At 44.9% G+C, this 22,235-nt stretch overlaps 1 protein-coding gene across 1 annotated transcript in view; it reads right to left on the bottom strand.

Annotated features, from left to right (window-relative positions):
* LAMB1 (laminin subunit beta 1) overlaps positions 1 to 22,235 on the bottom strand; it is a 298,596-nt gene that overhangs the window by 137,482 nt on the left and 138,879 nt on the right. Inside the window, exons 17-21 of the mRNA XM_078680114.1 lie at positions 20,284 to 20,488; positions 19,819 to 19,962; positions 18,950 to 19,181; positions 16,201 to 16,364; positions 10,168 to 10,392 (exon numbers count right to left, since the gene is read on the bottom strand). Of these exons, the coding sequence (XP_078536240.1) occupies positions 10,168 to 10,392; positions 16,201 to 16,364; positions 18,950 to 19,181; positions 19,819 to 19,962; positions 20,284 to 20,488 (970 nt within the window). The remainder of the gene's footprint in view (positions 1 to 10,167; positions 10,393 to 16,200; positions 16,365 to 18,949; positions 19,182 to 19,818; positions 19,963 to 20,283; positions 20,489 to 22,235) is intronic.

Here is a 22,235-nt window from a genome sequence, read left to right as displayed (position 1 = left end):
TGCGCCAACTGTTTGCCGCTTGAGATGCTACTCTCTTGCCAGAGGCATCTATTAGTTTAGACTCTTTGTCAGGAGGTGGCGCTTCTCCTGTAGATAAAGAGTTTGCTCTCTTGCGAGCGTTTGTGACCACTAGTGAGTCTAGAGGAATTTGTCCCTTAATGTATATTGGGTCTTTTGGAGCTGCCCTATATTTTTTATCAATTCTTGGGTTCAATACCCTAGCCCTCACTGGGTCTTTGAATATCTCTGATGTATGACTGAGAAGGCCTTTTAGCATTGGTAGTGTTCCTGATGTTCTTTGTGCAGTAGGTAGTGTCTCTAATAAGAAGTCCTGTACTAGAGGTTCTGTATGTAGGTCTACCTTATGAAATGTTGCTGCTCTAGTAATGAGTTGTGCAAACCCAGTATTGTCATCAGGAGGTGAAGGTTTTGAGGGATATGACTCAAGGTCGGTATCATTACCTGATCCCACATTATACTCCTCCCATGGGTCTGCCTCCTCTGGGATTGTGTCCTCATCATCCCCAGGGTGTCCCCCCTCCCCTGTGTCACTTTCTCCATCTGTTGTAGGTGTAGATGGACGTGTGGGAGGAATATCTGGCCTATTGTGAGGAATAGGCGAAGATGGTGTGTGAGGTTTGGGAGAAGGGGGAGGAGTTGTATTCGTCCCCATTGTTCTCTTCTTTGGATGAGCCTTGTCGTCCAAATGTTCATGTTTCCTCTTTTTAGGTAGCTCTGTGACTACCTTGCCAGTCTTTGGGTCAATAAACAAAGTCTTTTGTTTAGGATCCGTTCCGTGTTCCTGTGTCGGTACCGCAGTTTTCGGTTCCGAAAGGTGTCTTTTCTTTGAAATGTCCATTTGTATTTTCGGTGCCGAAGTTTTGTTCGGATCCGACTTCTTCGGTATCGAAGATGTCCCCGGTGTCGAGGGTGTTTTCGGCGCCGAAGCGTGCTTCGGTGTCGACATGGACTGCTTCGACTTCGAGCTTTCCTTGACCTGGTGCTTCGGTGTCGATGTGGTTGGTTTATCGGAACCGGAACCACTATGATGGGGGACCGAGTGTTTCGGTTTCTGTTTCGTTGCCGGGCTCGAAGGCGGGGCGTTGGAAACTTTTTTCGGTTGTCTGACCGGGCTCGAGGGCGGGGTCGACACCGTGCGGGGTCTGTTTTTCGGTAAAGGGACGTCGTCACTCACGGTTTGTTGGACGTCGATTTCCTCGACGTCGGACTCGTCCGCTTCTGACCCCGCCTCGTCGGCCTCTTCTTCCTCCTCTTCTGGTTGCTGGTCCTCGAACAGCTCCGGGATTGCTTGTGACTGCATTCTCGATACCTCGTGTCTTCGGGCTCGACGGTTTCTAATCGTCGACTTTGACGAGAACGCTGCACAGGCCTCACAGTCCCTGGATTCGTGTTCAGGGGACAAGCAGAGGTTGCACACTTCGTGTAGGTCCTTGTGTGGGAACTTAGCACCACACGTTGGACATTTTTTGAATGGAGTCCTTTCCATGGACCCCGGGCTGGACTACGTCGAGTTTCTCGTAGTCGTCGTCCTTCGAATCGCGTCGGTATGGAGTGAAGTCGCGTTCGGCGTAATTAGGGGAGGAGAAGCCGCAGAGCGCACGCTGGGCGAAGCCCTTTGATGTGCTGTGCGGCAAATGGAGGGAGGCTGATGCGCGTTCATGTTTGAACACGTGGTTCACATGAACTTCATGAAAACGCCAGCAAAAAGCTGGTGGTTTCATGAAGTTTTCGCCGCTTGAATTCTCGCTCCGCTCGATGCGCATGCGCGCATCGATAGGTCGCGAGACCTAATGAGGCTAATCCACTCCTACCTTACCAGACATGGGGTCGATATTTGCTTTCTACAAGAGACGCATCTAACTGCTACATTAGCAAGGGTGCTCCGGCACAGACGTTGGGGAGAGGTAATAGAGGCTGGATATTCTACCTATTCAAGGGGGGTGGCAATATTGATTCGCAGGGGGCTACATTGGCAGACACACACCATACCATCAAAGACAGTGAAGGGAGATACATCATACTGCAGGGGACGTTGTGTCACACACTGTGGCTTTGGTAAATACATATGGACCAAATGCGGACAGCCCAGATTTCATCCGCCAAATAGGACAACAGTTACAGACATTAGGTCATATGGCTATCATGTGGGGAGGAGATTTTAATGTTGTACTTTCGCAGTATGCTGATAGGCAGGGAACATCCAGGGTGCACCATCCACAGGCAGCTGCGATGTTACACACCATAATAGAGGACCTACAATTAGTCGACTCCTGGAGAGCATTGCACACCTTAGCGAGGGAGGGGACATATGTGACACACCATCGCAACGTGTGGTCGAGATTAGATTTTTGGCTGGTCTCTAAGGACATGCATGCCTGGTTACTAGATGCCGCACATCTGCCCCGTACCTTCTCAGATCATGCGCCTGCGCACCTGCGACTGAGCGTCCCTCCTGCATATGCCCAGCCTTTCACGTGGCAATTTCCATCAACCGCTTTATTAGACTTGGTCTTTCAGGAGGGGCTGAGGGAAAAGGTCTTAGAATATTTCGAGCTTAATGAGGGCTCGGTGGACTCACCTGGGACTTTGTGGGAGGCATTTAAGATAGTAATAGGGGGCCACTGCATGGCGCTCAAGTCTGGAGTGTTGAAGGACATCCGTAACACCTTACAGAGATTGGAACGGGAGATAGGGGACCTAGAAAATTCACATCGACTAGACCCAGCTCCTGAAACGGTAGCATAGATACGGACCAAGTTAACAGCATTTGAAGAGGAGGCAGAGAGGGAAACGAAGTACCTATCTAAGTACGCACAAGCTAGGCGCTATAGGGAAAGTGACAGACCAGGGAAAACGTTGGCAGGGCTGCTACGCACGCCCAGAGGAGCAGAGTACATAACTGAACTGCGCTCGGAAGACGGGGGCTCGGTGAGAGCACCACGAGATATTCTACATGAAATGAAACGCTTCTACAGACCCGGCCCAAGCTGACATAAATGAATATTTGGATGACGTGGCTCTGGCATGGTTTAATAACGGCTCCAGGAAATATATGGAGCTGCCAATAACGACAGTAGATATACGTCAAGTAATAAATAGCATGCCAACTGATAAGGCCTGATAACTGAATATGCCAAGATCGTGGCCCTCAGATTGCTCCAGGTTTTTCTTGAGGCGATGGAAACCGGTATACTTCCCCCAACGCTTCGCGAGGCTATCGTCATCACTATACTGAAGCCTGGCAAGGACCCGACTGCTCCGGATTCGTATCGTCCATTGTCATTGATAAATTTGGACGCCAAAATATATGCCAAATTAATAGCAAATAGATTGCAACCCATGCTGCCCCAGATAGCGCTGCCAGACCAATCAGGCTTTATACCGGGGCGCTCCACTGCGCATAATTTGAGAATGCTTTTCGGTACATTACATTACTTAGCCCCCCACGTACAGGCCGTCGCGGCACTGTTAGATCCTACAAAAGCGGTTGACTCGTTAGAGTGGAAATTCCTCTTTACTTTATTGAACCGCATGGGCCTCAGCCCTATATTCATTAAGCAAATCCGACTATTGAATACAAACCCAGAAGCATGAGTTAGAGTTAATGGACAGATATCTGACCCCAATGTTATCACAAGGGGGACAAGACAGAACTGCCCACTGTCGCCGTTGTTGTTCGCTATAGCGACGGAGCCGTTGGCCGCTAAGCTTCGGCAGCATCACACGCAGAGGAGCATAGGTTTTACCACAAGGGGCATTTTAATTTCTATGTATGCGGATGACATGACGATATATTTGACAAATCCTAATGACAGGATTAGGGATTCAGATTAATTGGTCCAAATCAGTGCTGATGCCGCTAACGGATGATACGGCCCCTTTCAATATGGAATTTCCGATACAGTGGGCAGATGAGGCAACAAGATATTTAGGCATTTGGATAAGCAGATCGCTGCAGGAAAAAGGGTTAGCGAATTATGGCCGTCTGATAGACTGGCTGGAAAGCAAAGTGCGTAGGTGGAAACGACTGCCGCTGTCCCTGATGGGACGAATAGCCATAACAAAAATGGTTATACTACCTAAACTACTTTACTTATTTGTGAATATTCCCATGCCCCTAACCGCGCATTTTTTAAGCGAGTACTATCTACAGTACTAGAATTAATAAGGGCGGGAAAGCAACCCAGAGTATCCTGGAAGGTCCTGACGCTGCCATTCGCAAAAGGAGGGCTAAGCGCTCCAGATTTTGAATTATACGCCTACAGCGCGCAAGCGCAATTTCTGCATTACTGGCACCACTCCACACCGTTTCAGCCTCATGTGGCGATAGAAATAGATAAGGTTGCCCCTCTGCCAGTGAAAACGGTTGTGTATGCCCAGTACAAACGACCCCATGTAGAAATAGACACGGTAGAGACGATGAGATGGGCTTGGAGGGGTATAGCCAAGAGAGCGCACCAAGAAGTAATGTACGCGCCATCCATGCCCATAGGAGATAACTAGTTGATTGGGCCCTTAGTGGACAACGCAATTAAGATACGAGCTAGAGTGCACAAACTGGAGACAGGGGGTGATCTTTTCCCGAACGGGGAATTTTTGACTATGTCACACATGTGTGGTACACGGGCGCCTACGGCCTCTGATATGCTGCTGTATCATCAGCTCAGAGCAGCTTGCAAGGCCAGATTTGCAGATTTCCTTGCTGAGCCTCCCACCCTATCAGCACTGGAGAATGTTTTGAATAATTCGTCCCCCTGCAAACTAATTACACGCATATATAGCATGACACAGAAAGATCACTCAGTAATTAGTACAACGTCTAGAGAGGACTGGCAGAGGGAGGCTGACCTGACCATAACGGAAGAACAATGGAACTTTTGCTGCTCCCAGCTGGAACAACTGTCGCCAAATTACAGGCTGCGACTAGTTAACTTTAATTTTTTGCATAGAGTTTACCGCACGCCGCGGTAGCTTCACCGCATGGGGCTCTGCCCAGATGCGAGGTGCTGGAGGTGTGGAGCGCAGGAAGCCTCCTTTACCCACCTCGCATGGGCCTGTGGACCTGTAGCGGCCTATTGGGCTACAATACTAACGCACATAGGGCATATAATAAATGGCGTGATACCAGAAACACCAATGGTGGCGCTGCTGGGATATGTAAAGGACGTCCCGCAAGCGAACTGAAAGCTCACGGCCATGTTGCTGTTGCTGGCAAAGCGGCAGGTAGCAATACATTGAAAGAAAACGGCACCTTCCACAGTAGCAGGATGGATAAAAGCAGTCACTTATTGCAGAGATCAGTTTTCCACTTTCTGGGAATTAATGCCCATAAAATCGCGGCCGACTGACATTTGGGAGCCATTCGCAGGTTGGCTAAGGTTGGGAGGAGGAGACTTGTAACTGAAACAATCCACGGCGGCGGCCCAGTGACGGACCTCATAAATCTATCTTTCACCCAAGGAGTGGTGCCCCCCAGCTGGAAGGGAGCGGTTGTCAAGGCCCTTTTGAAGAAGCCTAATCTGGATGCAGCCGACCTTGCTAACTTTAGGCCTATTTCCCTGCTCCCTGGCCTTAGTAAGGTGGTGGAGAAGCTGGTGAATAGTCGCCTATCGGGTTTTTTGGAGTCTAACTCCCTTCTGGGTGACTCTCAAACGGGCTTTCGCCCCGGGCAGGGGACGGACACTGCCCTGCTGGCAGTCGTGGAGAATGCCAGGAGCATTCTGGATTCAGGGGGATCAGTGGCAGTGATCCTCCTGGACCTCAGTGCGGCATTTGACACCGTAGACCACCAGGTGCTACTCCAACGGCTGTCGGAGGTAGGGGTCTCCGGGATGGCCCTGAAGTGGTTCGCGTCCTTTCTGGAAGGCCGGACGTTTGAGGTGTGGGAAGGCCACGAGAAGTCACCATCGGTCCCTCTCCAGTGTGGTGTGCCGCAGGGCTCATCGCTGAGCCCTACTTTATTTAACATTTATATGGCCCCACTGGAGAGTGTAGTACTGCCACTGGGTATCAAGATCATCAGCTATGCTGATGATACTCAGTTGGTGGTAGGGCTCCCCCAGTCGGCAAATCAACCCGACCGGCTGCACACGTGTCTGGCTAATATCTTTACCTGGATGTGCAGCTCAGCACTCAAACTTAACGGCTCAAAAACGGAATTGATGATGCTGGGGAACTCTCCTCCCTCCTTGTCACCTAGTAGTTGGCCTAGTTGCCTGGGAGTTGCACCCACCCCCAAACAGGAGATCAAGAGCTTGGGGGTGTGGCTGGAGCAGGACCTTTCTTTCAAGACACACGCTAAAAAGACCGCAGGCGTGTGTTTCGGTCTGCTCCGGTCAGCCCGGAAGATTCTACCTCTCCTCCCAGTGGCCGCCAGGAGATTACTCATCCAGGGGCTCATCATCTCACGGCTGGATTTTAGCAATGCGCTGTTTCTGGGTGCCCCAGAATCTACCTTAAACAAACTGCAGCAAGTGCAAAATGCGGCCGCCAGGCTCCTGACGGACCTTCCCAGGCGTCAGTCAGCTCGCCCTGCGCTGAAGGCGCTACATTGGTTCCCTGTCAGAGAGAGGGTGAAATTTAAGGCACTTTGTATGGCCCATAAAATGTTGCAAGGGAAGGGCCCACCTATCCTACGGGATATGGTTCGATCTTATAAGGCCTCTCGTGCCCTTCGTTCAGATCATCTACAACTGTTGCAAGTTGCGAGGGTCAGGAAGGCAAGAACCGGTGGCAGAAGATTCTCCATAAATGTGGCAACATTGTGGAATTCCCTCCCGCTGCACTTGCGCTTGGAAACGAGCACCCTGCGGTTTCGTAAACTTTTAAAAACTCATTTGTTCCCTGCCTAATTCCTGTGTCTCTTGCTTTGGCGTATCTCTCTGGATGAGCGCGGGGATGCACAAGGGTAACCAGGCGCGATATAAAACTCATTAATAATAATAATAATAATAATAATAATAATCCACGTGGGGCGGTTCGTGATGTGCTTGATTGTATGATGAGTAGGGTAGAAGATCAATATAAAGGCTAAAATGGTATATGACATGCTTGATACCACCATGGTTTGGTTAACCGTGGTATAAATGTGCAGGTCAGAATTGCAAATTAGTTATAGGTGCCCAAGATTACACACGGAATTGCTTGGATGAGTGTTGAGGGTGGGGGGGGGGGGTAGTTTAACCCCTTCCATGCTGATGACGAGCTCAGCTCGCCATCAGCATTACCTACCCTGTGCGGATGACAAGGTGAACTCGTCACTCAACATGGTAATTATGAAATTCCAGCGCACAGCGGGAAAAACGGCCGCACGCATGCGGTTAAACTGTAAATATGTGACAGTGTTAATCTAAGGCAAGGAACACATGCTGGACAGATTGGTGAATATGTACGTAGACGCTGCCTGCCCACTGGGTTGTTGGCCAATAGAGCTGTGTAAAATGCACTGAAATGCATAGGCCGTCAACCTCTGGGTTGTGGCACAAAGGCTGTATAAGTTCCGGAATATGCAATAAAACTTTTTTTTAAATAAATAAGAAAAGATCAGGGGTCTCCAAGGTGGCTCCAGGAGATATGGATCTAAGATTTTTCCAATAATCACATAGAGTACCTTTACAATGTATCTGAAAGTACCTCATTTTGATAGTCAGCAATTCTTCTAAAAATGTGGCCAGAATTCAGTTATCGTGGACTATAGTTGGATACCCATTTTCTGGATAATGACTTTAAAAACATATTCCAATTATTCCTTTCAGGAACAGTTTTTACATCTGAAAACAAGGATCTCTGGGGTCACGAAAACTCCTTTTCAAAATTCTCATAGCACAAATATTTTTGAATAGCGAAGCAACAATTGTGCAGAAAAGTTTTTAAAATGCCTCCACAAAGACCGGGTAAAATACTAAAAGCTGTGGAAGAACAGCAAGAACAAATGGTGCGAGTGGCAACTTCCTGAAACGGTCATTCACATTAAGCCTCCTGGAATGTACCCTGCTGTTCCTTCGCGGCAGGGGAATATTTGTCCAAAAATGTGTAAAGAAAATATTTTAAAAGTAAGCGGCTTTATAAAGTGAGGAAGGTGAGTAGGTTTAATCTCTGAATGAATTTAAAAGAAATCTCAGGATAAAGTGAAAAAAGACAATGAACACACGTGATAAGATGAACAACTCATTCCCACAAGGCTCACTAAAAAAAGCTAAGTTAACAAAACATAGACACAACAAAAGAGCAAAAGGCATTTAGCTTAATATTATTATTTGTAGCTCATGAGTAAGTCTTCTCTTTCAGCTTCCCCTTCCATTTTTAGTGCAGCATTTATATGGCACTTCCTACCGTTATGTGAGAGTATTTGTCATACCTTAAGCCAACTAGAAGGCAGCATTCTTCATTTCACCTGCCAGTTTCCCAAAATGTAGCACCGTTTTACAAGGGGAATATTAGAAATGATTGAGCGTGAAGCCTGGAGGCTTTTTCTGCCAGTTACGATGTAATACTTTGCTGGGGTTAACTCGTCATTTTCTGCCTCTGCATAGTTTGTCTTGTGTCACTGGTCTAGTGTTTAATATGTTTGAACCCTTTGCATGCTTCGGACAGCCCCCGGTCGTCATGCGTCAGAGTGGGCGTGTGAGGAGGGCGGCCGTCGAATCCCGCCCACTATTTAAATCGCCCGCCCAGGGCAAAAATGTGCGCAGCACGCAAGGGGTTAAATCCTAATGCCCTCAATTCTGGAAGTCAGGTGGCTCCTATCTTGGTTCTAGTTTGAGAAAGATCAGGGGATCTTCAGGGGATTTTTATTTTTCCTTTTACCCTCCTCCTTTCTTCCTTTTCTTCTCTTCTTTGCTGATGAAAATCGTAAAATTATAAACAGCTTTAGTATTGTCTAAATGGTTTAATATCCGTGTTGACTCGAATGGCATTTTGCTGTAATAATTCCTACGTGTGTGTGCCTACATTCCCAAAAAAATTGATTAAACACAAGAAGTAAAAGTACATTTTGAAAATCTTTAATCTTCCCATTAAAGTGTCTTTATATATTTAATGGTGAATTAATAATTAAAAAAAATAATCATGTTTAAGTATTTGTTTGATGTATGCCGGTTTTAATATTTCTGTGCATTTTATGTGGTTCAAATCATAGAAATTGCTGTGGACAGGGTCTCCACCCACAAGCAGTTTTTCACTTGTGTCTTCAGAAGGTCAAAGGATTAAGAACCTCTGAACTAGTCTCTTAACCATACACATTAGAACACCGGAGTCGCTGGTTTACAAAGCACAGAACAGAGATGATCTGAGGGGGCAAGAATATTTTACAAATCTATTAACATTGATGAGAACGTTTAATGGCCAAGTTAATTCGCAAGTTGTGTATCGATCAACTAGTATGTTACTTCCTTCCACAGCTATAAGTTCTCATTAAAAACAGAGTTTAATGGTACCATCGACACTACAGGTTGAGAAAGTTATGAAACAGGTAAGAATATTTGTAAATTAACAAAAATGCTCATCCCGTTCTGGTGCACTGTTAGAAACTGGGCTTTTTTTTGCACTTATTCCCACACTTTGGCCCCTTTTTAGCTACTAGATGCTGATTTTAAACTCTGACAGTGCACTGAGGCCGGCTAACCAGACCTCAGTCAGTGCTCTTTCCCCAAAACAAGATGTAGTCTAATTATGCTACAGTTGCCTTAGGACTTTAGCAACCCTGTAAGTCCCTAGTAAATGGTACCTCAGGTACATAGGGTCTGGGTGTTACAAAGGGTCCCAAAGGGCTAGAGGATCTCTTATGCCACCCTAAGGGGCCAGCAAACACATTCCACATAGACGCCAATTGCAGGCTGTGTGACATGGTGCAAACCATGAGTGAGAACATGACACTCCTGTGGGTCATGCCAATGAAACTGCTCGCCCACACTACCACAAAAGGGAGCATTTGGGGTGTCATTTGTGCCTCTGTAATTCCGTTGGGGTTTACACAGTGTACCTCTTTTTGGTCAACTATATAGAGCCAGCTTCCTATATGCACCGGAAAAAAAGACAACCACCAAACATTGTTAAATGCTGAAGATTCATCATAACACTGGCAAAGAAAAACGTATTGAATGTTTTGATCCATACAAATGGTGACAAAAAGAACAAGTGGTTGCTTACTTCGGCAGTCCTGCCTCAGAGCATCGCCGTAATATCCAAGTTTACAATAACCGCAATCCTGGCCCTCTGTGTGGTAGAGGCACTTCAGGCACATTCCGGAAAGCTTGTCGCAGGCCTCTGGATCAGTCATGTCAATGTTGTTGTTACACTGGCAACGCTGGCAGATACCTCCAACCTCAAGCAGGTTTCCATAATACCCAGAGTCACATTCATCGCATCGGACTCCTATAAAATGAAAGTACAAGACAATAAGTAGTTGCTTGACACAAATAATGAATCTTCAAATGGGCAGAAAAACACTATCCCCAAAATCCTGCAATTAATATGTCTAGCTTCAAACGTGCCTTAGAATGAATGCATGAATCAAAAAATAACTATCCTGGTGGGGGAATTTTTCTTTCTGTTGTCCCCTTCTTTTTTGTTCAGCCATTGTATTTATTTTGTGCATGTTTTATTAATTGTTTTTTCTTTCTGGCGTAGCTCTCCATGCCCCCCTTTCACATTTTCCTTTCTCTTTTTTCCACGTTCACCCATCTCCATAACTCATTCGTTCTTTCTTCTTTTTACCAGCATTTGTTTTTCAGTTTTCCTAATATTTTCCTACTTTTTTTTAGCTATTCTATTTTTTTTGTATTCAAAGTTATGAATGTTTCAAGGCTGCAACATTAAAAAAACCACATAACACGAGGTCAGGGTCCAATTTTTTGCAGCACTTGATAAAACGTGGAGTGAAAATATTCTGTGTTGAACTTACACATTCAATCAAGTCCACGCAAGTTTATATGTTATGCTATTTGTATTTATATGACAAGCATTGCACTAATGGGATAGATAGCCTTGCAGCGGCAAATACAGTCGAACATGCATACATGCAAACTAAGATATGTATGCTCAGCGGAAAAATGGGTATTATTTTCAGCATTTAACAGTTCTCATCCAGTACTACGAACAGACAAAAATTAAACCCTCCTGAAATAAATGTAAATATTCAAGCTAGTTGCCTAGGGTTTCAAAACAATGTTTTATTATCAAGTATCTGGGTCTAGTATTTACTTAAAGTTGGAGACATCGCCATAAGGGAGGCAATTGTTCTAAAGCCTTGAGCACTCTGCATTATCTAAAAGATAGTCAGCCTGGGAGCACAGCACTGTCTGGCTCCCCCAGAGACTTTCTCTAGGAAATGCTTTCTTGCATTTGCGTCAGCACTTTAATATCTGTAAACAAGCAGTGCATGCCTTATTGTGTAATGTTGGACCCTAACTTTGCAGCAGTTGCCAACTATAAACGATGGAGAATGTGCGGTTTACACAAAAAGCCTCATACATTTTTCTTTCTGTGACTAACACATAGGTATGCAGCGCACAGTTGTGGCCCTTAAGTCTTTTTTATTTGCTGTAGTCAAAAAAAGATTTAGTGGACTAGTTGAAAGACTCCATAGGCATTTTAACTGTAGCCAATAAAGCAGGGAAACTTGCAGGTCCCCATAACTAATATTCAACTATTTGTATTGCTGGTTTGTATTGTTATTTGTAAAGCGGTTTATGGGCACTAGTATAGCTCTGTAGGGCCTTGTACGTGCTCAAGATTTATTTAAAATAGTATCAGATGGAAATTTTTAACATTTTATTAACAAATTGATCCACATGGCCATAGCTTTGGGAAATGTGAAAAGCAGCTTTTTTTAGGACGCTGCAGAGATCAATGAGAGTGACTACCACAGAACCAGTTGTTGGAAAGTAAAACACACTTCAATCCTCTGTAGTATGCAGGTATGTCTGAGTGTATTTATGTACTATGTGTATAGCACAAACCTAGCCCAAAGGTGCTGTACACACTCAAATGCAAGCATAGACTTGAAGTCATTAGAGAGGTAGCTGCGTTCCCGGAGCAGAAGTGTATTGTAAATGCGTGTAATTTAGTGTGAGTGTTCAGCTCTTGCATTGGGGTGGTCCTGATGGATAGGGGACTGTTCCATCTCCAGAGTGCAAAGGTAGAAAAAGCCTGCTATCTTGATTTTTCATTTTCACACTTCTTAATCGCCAGAATGATTGTATCCTGGCAGAGCCGAGAAACGTGGGAAAACCAGGGATGAAGAGCTGGTCTGCAGGATAAATAGAGGTGTTGGTCGTGATGGATTTGTAAATGATGCATCTGGTTTTGAAGATGGTGTGGAATGGCACGCAGAGCCAATGAAGTTGCATCACGATGGGGGTGATGTGTATTTCTTCAGGCTCTGAATGAGCTGTGCTATTGTCTGGATGACATTAGGAAGTGGCATTCCTGAGTCTGGAAGGCAATGGGGCAGGGCATTATCACCACACAGATTAAAGCATATGGGCTGATTTCTGATTTAAATGGACTCAATTTCTTTAGAAAAGAAGGCTGGTACCGGGCTGTCTTTCATTTTTGGTAATGTGCCTCTTGCATTTGAGGTCCTGGGTGAATAAAGGTGACTTAGCATTTAGAGAAATTTGGGGTTGGAAGCAGTCGAGGTTGATGACTGAGGCGGGTGTGCACTGTTTTTTGCAGTTTGTTCTTGGCAATTAACCAATTCTGTCCTGGTGAGGTTGAGCTTCAGAGGAAAGTGCTGGATGTCCAGGTCAGGATGAGGTGCAGCTTCTGTTTGGGGCATTGGATGTCTGGAGCAGAGGAGCCTTTCAAGTAGAGTTGCGTTTGATAGGCATATTGGTGAATCTTGATACTATTATCTATGTGAATAGCCCCATATGAAACCCTGGTTCACTCTGCAGGGGCCTTGAGGTGTCCATGTGAGCAAACAGGTTTTGGGTGTAAAGGTAGGAGGAGAACCAGCGAAGGTGAAGGTCATTTGAAACATCATGGTGTGGATGAGGGTGGGATGGTTGCCTATGTCTATCAGTATCAGGAGGTGAGGTAGGGCCATCTTCATCTATGGTCAGAAGAGCATTGTCTGCGAGTTGTAAGGCAGAGATCTCCATGCTTCAGCATGCACAGAAAGCCAGGCTGGTAGTCATGCAGAAGATGCATACCACTGATGTGATCTTGGAGTTGAGCATTGAGGCTTTTTCGATGATCTTGCCAATGAAGGGTAGGTGAGAGATGGGCCAATATCTGGCAGGGTCTAGAGTAGGATTCTTTAGGAGTGGAAGGGTCGGACCAGTCTTGAGCATTTCTGGGAAGATACCTCGAGTGAGGAATTGATAGTGGTGAACACAAGGGCAAGAGCTTCGCCGGAAAGCACTTTGATGAAGGACGAGTGCTAGACATTGTCTTCACAGGAATTGGTGAGAGCTTTTGAAGGATGGACATTGCAGGATTCTACTAGAAGATGTGAGTGTGAAAGGAGAAGTGAACTTGGGGTTTTCAATGTGCTGTCAGATTTTCTATATTTCTTCACTGCCCAAGAGGTTGATTGCCTTTTACCGGTCTATGAATTGAGGGATAGAAGGTTCAGGAAGAGGCTTGATGCAGTGCTTGCTTATCTTGAAGTCATTCTGTTTCCATTGGGGGCTTCCATGATGGTGTTGGTATGGTCCTTTGCTTTGTCTGATGTTCTGACCAGTGTCTATTATGCAGAGGGACTGCAAGATCACAAGTTGATTGGGAGATCCATTTTTCTTTCTCGTATACAGATGGAGCATTTATTGTCAGTGAGGTATTTAGAGTACCATGTTGCTGAAGGTTTTGGCTTGTGCTTGCATGTTTTAGTTGGAGTGTGGATGTTGGCATAACTTTTAAAAAAGTGTTAAAGTCATTTAGAAGGGTATTGGTGTAAGAATGTTGGAAGTTGAGAGATGAGTTGAAGGTTTAGGTTGTCGATGGAGTAGTCTTAAAAGCAGTTGAAAGTTTGCTCTTGTATTTTCATTTGGCATCAGTTTTTGGTAGGACATTAGCAGGGATCTATGGATAACAAAGTGGTTAGTCTATTACATAGGTATGGTTGGTTTGCATTTGATTGTTGGTGAATGGTGAGAAGAGAATGTCAAGTATTTAGCCTTTGGAGTGTGTTGATTCTGTTATGTTCTGTGCCACACTATGGGGGTCATTAGGATGGCGGATTTCCCGCATCCTCCGGGCCGGCGGAAGCCACCGCCGGCCCGGAGGATGCGGGAAAACCGCCGCGGATGCTGGCAAGACCCACCGCCAAATTAGGATGGCTGGTGGGTCTTTGAATCTGTCCGCCGCTTTTCCGCCGCGGTCGCCTTCCGACCGCGGTGGAAAAGCATTAACATGGCTGGCGGTGTCTATCAGACACCGCCAGCCATATTAGGATGGCGGAATTCATATGCTTTCCACGGCGGCTTTTCAGCCGTGGCAAAGCATACGGACATTGACTTCGGGGGCCCGTTGCAGGCCCCCTTGGTGAAGGGGGGTGGGGGGTGCACATGGGGGGTACCTATGGTACCCCCCTGCATTTGCGTGGACAAAGCTGCAGGCACCGCGCAGTGCCTGCTGCTTTGTGCACGCAAATGCCGTGCCTGCATTTTTAACATTGTGGCGGGTGCAGCTTGAAGCTGCACCCGCCGCAATGTTAAAGATTGAGGATGTGACCGCCACCCTGGCGGTCACATCCTAATCTGCACGGAGGGACCGCCGCAGCCCCTGCGGACGGTCCCTCCTACTCTATGGTGGCGGACGGACTCAGGTCCGTCCGCCATCATAATCAGCCCCTTAGTGTGTCAATAAGGTTTTCAAAAATATTTTTAGCTTTCGTTCTCTGGGAGGTTGATGTCACCCAAGAGGGCCATGTGAGCACGTCAAATGGATGACATGATCAGCAAATTAATCAATGAAGTCCTTATTCTGACAAATAATTGTGGCGAGATTTAAAAGGTTTTGCAGAGTTGAGTTAAGCAATCAGAAAACTTAAAAATTGTGACCATCTCATCATCCAAACATTTCCAAATCTGTTATTCAGTTCAGATTTTTTGTAAAGAGTTTTAGTAGATAACTGAGGAATAAATAGTTTTCCATAAAATGCTTACACTTCCCGGTTGGGGTAGGATATTCAAAGTTTCTACTCCTTGTGAAATTGATTTCCTCCCAAAACCCTTGGACTAGCTAGACTGCATCCATTGTGTGAACCATGCATGTAAAAAGGGAGGAGGCCTTGCCGTCACCTATAAGCCCTCCTGGTTCGAAGCAAGTGACAATCTACTACCTGAAGCGCCAGACATGTTACTTCTCACTCTCTGCAATTCAGACGCCCACAATTCATCTCCTCTACAGGTCTCATCAGGCAGAATATGGACATTATTGACAAATCTTTGAACCTGCTCTATACCTCCTCTGTTCAATATACTCACATCACCCTTGTATGACGAGCCTCCCAGAGAGCACAATCTCAAGAAAAAAGACAAGATGCATGGTTGCACAGGTACTGTGATGCATTTGTACGCCTGGTGGTGTACTTGGAATAGGTTTTCCTTAATAGAAATCACATTCCAACATTGGCAGAAATGCATGTAGCATGCTTCTTGATTCATGCACATGTGTGGAAAAATAATATGTAGGCCCTACTGACTTTACAAATGCTAGCTATATGTTCACCAGGATAAAGCAACAAGGCAGTGTCAGTTACTTAGGCTGAATGTGCTCAGTCACATTGCTTCCTTTCCTATGTTGGACTAAAAGGCAACCATTATGACAACTTAATAGTTAATGATGGAACTTTTGATCAAAACAGAGATTGAGAAAATAGAACATCACTTTGTCTTCATTCTTTCAATAAACATACCTTGCTTATCAACATACAGAACACTCTGGACTCTTGAGACAACACTGTACGATAAGGTAATTCAATATGATGTAAATTCAAATGTCATCACTATGAGAATAAAAGATTACCAGCTATATTCAAAGCTTGGCAGGTGTCACTCATCAATCAAATTCCAAACAAGTCCTCATGTTTAAAAGCAAAAGTGTAAAGATATGAAAACTGTATGCTGAGCCTGATATAGTACAGGAAGAGTTTGGGATTTATTTTCAGAAGTGATGCCAATAGACACTGGGTATATGTTAACACAAATGTTGATTTGCAGGCAAACCGTGTACCTGAATATCCTGTGTTACATGTGCATACAATATGCAAGGTAGATCGATCCTGAAAACAGCCACTTGCATATTGCCTCCCACTTTCTGGACCATCTGGGCAAGGGCAAGGGCGGCAGTGGTCTCCAGAGCCTAGCAAAGGATCTCCATAATAGCCAGGAAGGCACCTGAAAGATAAAAACAAAACAAATCCCATCCATTAAAGTATAGGTGAATGCACAATCACCTGAGGACAAGAGGAAGGCTGGGCATCCATCATAAGAAACAGAAGCAAAACAGACGCCTATATCTACAGCTTCTGACAAATTAGGCTAGGAACAGGAGTTTTTTTTTTTTGCCAGGCATACACTGAGATGAAACATTTTGAATCTTTTTGGGGGTACACAACTGCAACTGAAGTGGCCAGGCTTAATTTGACCCTAATAAAGAACATCACCATATGAAAGGCTTGTGGAAAATACTAAACCACAGTGCCCAGAGGAAATTGATTCTGAGAGGCCATGATAAAATTATTTAGAGAAGCAATTGACCAAAGAATGGGGTGAGCGATTTGCAGAGACACAGATACAGCCAAGCACTAAAACTAAACAGATTAACATGTCTATTGCAAAGGAAAGTGCATGCATTTCTCTCAGTAGGCAAGCATTCCTGACAACTGTATCTGGGAAGAATGACTTGTGAGATCTTGTGAGGAAATGGGGTATAACATATGGTGTGGTTGTGCAACTTCACAGTGTAATACACTTACCAAACCCTTTTGAGCCAGTAGGCTTTGTCTGCCAAACCCGGAGCTCAATCCGGGGTAGCTGTAGCACTGAGCAGCAAGGCTTAGACAGACACACTAGTGTTAAACATTTAAACAGCACCTAAATAATTGAAGAAATCAACACAATGCTCAAGGAACCGACACCAATTTATAAAACTAGACTGTATTTTATATCAATTTACACACCAAAATGAACATTTTCCACCAGAGGGTTCCAGAGATATAGATTTTACAAGAATTAATAAATCAATGCATTTTCACTCTACTACGAGCAAGCCTTGGCAAATTCAATTCATTCAAGGAACAGCGGGTCAGAGTCAATGTGGTAGTTGGGTAGGAGTACTTGGGACAACCAAATCCAGCAGTGCTCTTAGAAACAGTTAGCCCCAAAGAAGAACACTCCTCAAGCAGTTCCAGGCACTTCATCTGTGTTGCAATGGATTCCTATGGAGTGGTCCTGATGCAAGGGATGAAAGATGCTGAAGATGCTCTCAGGATGCTGTGGATGCAACACAGTCTTCCTGCAGATGCTCCTCGGTCCACGAAGATGGAGCAGGGCTCCTGGTTGCAGGGTGAATTTCCCACAAGGTCCTCTCTGGTCTGGCCGAAGTACAGTCTCCACTAGACTTTCAGTCGGATGTCTCATCTTCTTAGAGACCAGGCAACTCTCTGACACCACTCTGGGCTCAGCGAACGCGGGTGCAACTTTGGGCACCAGATCTTGATCCCTGGTGTTGCAAAACAGTAGAAGCCTGAAGATTTTGTGCTACCAATTTGCCCTAGCAGGCTTTTTCAGTTGTTGTGTCCCTGTGCTGCGAATAGGAGGCCAGCCAGCTGGCCCTTGGAGTCTATTGGCGTTGCTGGGCTCTGGAGACGGCTTCTCCTTGAGCAGGACACAGCAGTCACAGTCCCTTCGTTCGTTAGCCAGTGGGTGCAGTCTTCTTCGGTGCAGCCTCTCTTTGCTGGTCCCTTAATGCAGCAGGGCAGTCTTCCTTCGGTCCTTCTTCCAGTTGGTAGAGATCTGAGATCTGGGTGCAAGGGGTATCCCTTTTATGCAGCCCAGGCATGGCGGATACGCCAGACCAGGTAAATGCTGCTTTGCTAGTCCTAACTTGGGCATGGGTCGCAGGGGCAAACTCCGCCACGCCGCAGAGTCAGAGTTTTTGCCCGACCTCCGCATTCCCGGCAGAGCGCGGAGTTGGCAAAACTCCGCAAACTCTGCTGGCAGAGCGGAGTTCGCCACCCACCGCTAGTTCTATCTCAATTAACAGATCAGCATTCAATGTGATGTGTTGCACAGGATTACATAAGCCACCCTTCATTCCAAACTCTGTGGAAGAAGGCAGGGAAAAGAGCATGAGTTTTGACATACCATCCCGAAATTGGTAAAGCACACGGTCACCAGTTTGGAATGTGAAATGGCTCCCAGAGCTCTTAGTCTAGCTTATTTCACAAACAAACTCTAAATCAATAAACAGGCAACTTCAATAAAGCTGGGAAAGTGAAAAAAAAACATTGCTTTCATTGGAAGGCTGCAGCTGAGCTGTTAAGATTAAAGCTTGTATGACATTCCACATAACTCATTTTTGGGTACCACATACATTTCTGGACACAATTTAAAAAGTGTCTCTTCTAATTGGCTCTCAATTTCAAGCAAACCATTTTTCACATAAGGACATTTCTTCTGGTGCACACAAGTGCAATTACAAAAATGCTTGTTAAATGTGTGCAAACCAAGAACAATGTTCACCAAATGAATGGTAGGTTTAAATCTAACAATCAACTCAACATATGGCATGCAATAGCACAGAAATATAAAAACATACAGGCCAGAAAAATTATATAGTTTTACCTGCAGCCCAAATTGACTCAAATGAGGCAAAAATTGGCAGCTCCCAATAGAAAGTTTGATTAGGCTCCATCAAAAAACCCTCCCAAAATAGTCTACAAATGACAGTTTAACCATCACCAGCTCACATTATTTACCTGTCACAGTTGTGACCTTCGGTGTGGTCTCCACAATTCAGACATTCACCAGTGTATGGATTACAATCTTCTGCATGCCCGTTGCAACTGCACGATCTGCAGGTTGGGAATCCCCAGTACGCAGGTAAGCATCGATCGCACTGACGACCATATGCACCATGTATACAAGGGCACTGGCCAGTCACAGGGTCACAAAACGAATGGGAAGATCCTTGCATGCTGCATTCACAGGCTAGAAACAGAAGAAAGAAAACAGATTGAAAACATGCACCACTTTGCACCCTGGCACAACACAGGGTGATGTAGAGCAAGACACTATGTTACCAAATTTATATTGAGAAAAGGTCTTGTTTAACTGCACTTTATGCAACTTGAATCTCGGGTAAGATTATACTAATTACTATATCATCCAGATTTCAAACAAATATTAGATATGAAACTTGTGGTAATAACACAACATAGGTAGAAACTGAGATACAAGTGCAATCATATCCAGGACCGTTGGCAGTAAGGAAAGTGGAATAAAGGACAAGAGAAGAGTTGAGGTTTTTACTGACAACTATTTTTATCACCTATATTTACTGAAAATCTAGATCCAATGAATTACATGTTTTTGGACACTCACAAGGCCAAGCACAACACTCATGGGGTCAAGTACTAGCTTAAGTTGTTCTCTTCATTTTAAAGTAATTTCCTGAACGTTTCCTAGCAAGCTTTGATGACAATGACAAATGAACAACGAACGTGCTTCATAAACCGTGTTATTCCCATAGTTGAGAACACTTCACATTTAGATCAAAAGTGCGGTTGAGTCGGACAGAAAATGCTTTAACTACAAAAATACAGAAAACGATTAAATATGTACATACGTCTACATCCATTGGGCCCAAAACCAAATGTTCCTGGGGCACATCTGTCGCACTTTCTTCCGACAACATTGGGACGACACTGGCACTGTCCTCCACTCGAGTCACACACGGAACTCAAGGAGCCTTGGGGATCACACTCACAGGCTGAAGAAAAAGTAGATTTGAGTGAAGATTTATAAGCAATACATCATTCAGCTAAGTGAAATTAAAATCAAAAGCATTTTGATTGAATAGCAGTTTGAGAGCATTCACTTCAAATTATAATTAGTTTACAATTACACGTACAGCCATGACAGGTTTCCTTTGCAGTGCTTGGGCAATTTTAAATAATCATTTTTTTATGTTTAAGATTCCTAATATTTGTGTTTATGGATTTTTTTTCACCTAAAATAAATAGAGTTTTATTTAGTTATTTTAAGAACCTATCGGCGTGATGTATGAATCGAAGTCCTTCGGCCAACCTACCCAGTGCTCCCTGGTGCATCAGGGAAGAGATACTGAAGATGATATTTTTACAGACATCTGTCATGGGTGTTTTCACAACACTGCGGCTGTTCTCAAGACATCGATATCTCTGAAAAGTAGCCCAGGCACTGTTCGTGATCACCTCATCACCTGCACCTCCCATACTGAATATCTCCAGAGACTTGCAGTGGGGCATAAGAACCATCTGTAATAATGACAAAACAACATTTAGAAAAAGAAAAGACTTTTATCAGAAATCAGCAATGTTAGCGACAACACAGAAATGTTCTTGAAAGGCTTCCCCTTTTTCCATGTGACTTTTCACTTTCACCCAACTCTTGAGCCCCAATCAGGGCAAACCTGGTCTTTGGTTGTTCGTGTATCAGTTAAGGGAGAACATGGCCTGGCAGTTCGGGCTGGAATGTTCTTATTGGACCAGGGAAAAGACTGATTTGTGTATGGCTGGATCCGAACCAAGATGGCATGATGCGCAAAAGAATGATGGGTTGGAATGCTACCCAGAGCGAGTCCCAGTGGTTAGACTTGTTGCAACCAATCCTCTCATCGCCTTTTGTGTTGTCAAGACTGTTCTACATGTGTCTCCTTCTTTGCCAGGATATGTATAGAACAGTCTTTAGTAAATATATGTAGGAAACAGAGGGTGGCTGCTGCAAATATCTTATACGGACACACTACCCAAGTATGCTCAAAAAGTTACCTTTTTTTGTGTAGAACTGCCCTCGATTTATGCTCCCAATTTATTCCGCCTAATCCTTCACATATTTTGATTGTTCCTACAATCCATTTGGCAGGTCACCTTACATTAAAGGTTTACCTCCGAATAGTGGTGACCAGGCTACAAACCATTGTTGCATTTGTCTTAAATTAAAGTACATTAAATCCGATTCAATGGTTACAAAAAAATGTAATGTCACTGGAGGGCAAAGTGCAACTTTAGAAGTTGCCACTTTAGTCGCCCAAGGGTGTCAGTGCCCGATTACTGATGTACACAGGGCTTGTTCTACAGACATCTTTCTGCACTCCTGTGGAGACGTGTTAATGCCTCCAAGGAAAGGACATAATAGGAGCCTGCATGGGAGAGAGGTGTTACCGCCTGCAAGCAGGAAGTAAAACAGGTGTTTGCCCAAAAGGCAAGCTAGAATGGAGAAGCAGCTGTTTGAGGGGCAAATGGGTAACTCCCTATTGTTAAGGCAGACAAGCAGGCACTGGGGACTGGAGAGAAATCAGTTGTCACACCGTGTTTTCCAGGGGCATGTGGTCCCTTGGTAGCCACACTTCTGGGTGTGGGCTAGGGAGCTCTGAGTGTTAGAATGGTACATCTGGGGACAGCCAAATGCCACAGTTCCCAGGAAGGGGTCATCAGGAGAGATGGAAACTGGTATCCCATTGACTACCAACCACATCCTACCTTGAGGGCATTTTCTCCAGACAAATATGGCACCTGGGGCACCCAGAACTCGACCAACTTGAAAGAAGGCCCGAAGAAGGACTGTCTTGCAGTACCGAGGTATAAGCAAAGAAAGGCTGCACATGGTCAACACTTGTTACTCTGTGTAAGACTTGCTGCTGAGTGCTACAGCTACCCAAGGTTGAGCTGAGGGTTTGACAGACAAAACCTAAGGGTCCTAAAGTGATTGGTAAGGGTATTACACAGTGAGGTTGTACTACCACACTATTTAAATACACTCAGTTGCCTCACAGAGTGGCAGAAATAACTTCAGAGCTCGTAAGGATGCCTTGAGCACCGACATATTGCTGTGTGACAAATCCACTAAGTATAGTTACCTCATCCATATGAGAGAGCAAAACAATCCAAACGTAAGAGAAACATAGTTAGCGAAATCTAGAGTAACTCACAGAGGAGAAACAAAATAGGGCACTGCATAAATAATTTCAAAACAAAGTATGTCATAATTTAGAAGTCCAACCAT

This window comes from Lissotriton helveticus, chromosome 1_1, assembly GCF_964261635.1.
Source record: "Lissotriton helveticus chromosome 1_1, aLisHel1.1, whole genome shotgun sequence".
Taxonomy (NCBI): Eukaryota; Metazoa; Chordata; class Amphibia; order Caudata; family Salamandridae; genus Lissotriton; species Lissotriton helveticus.
Note: the sequence above shows the minus strand (reverse complement) of the source record. Positions and strands in the feature narration are given on the sequence as shown.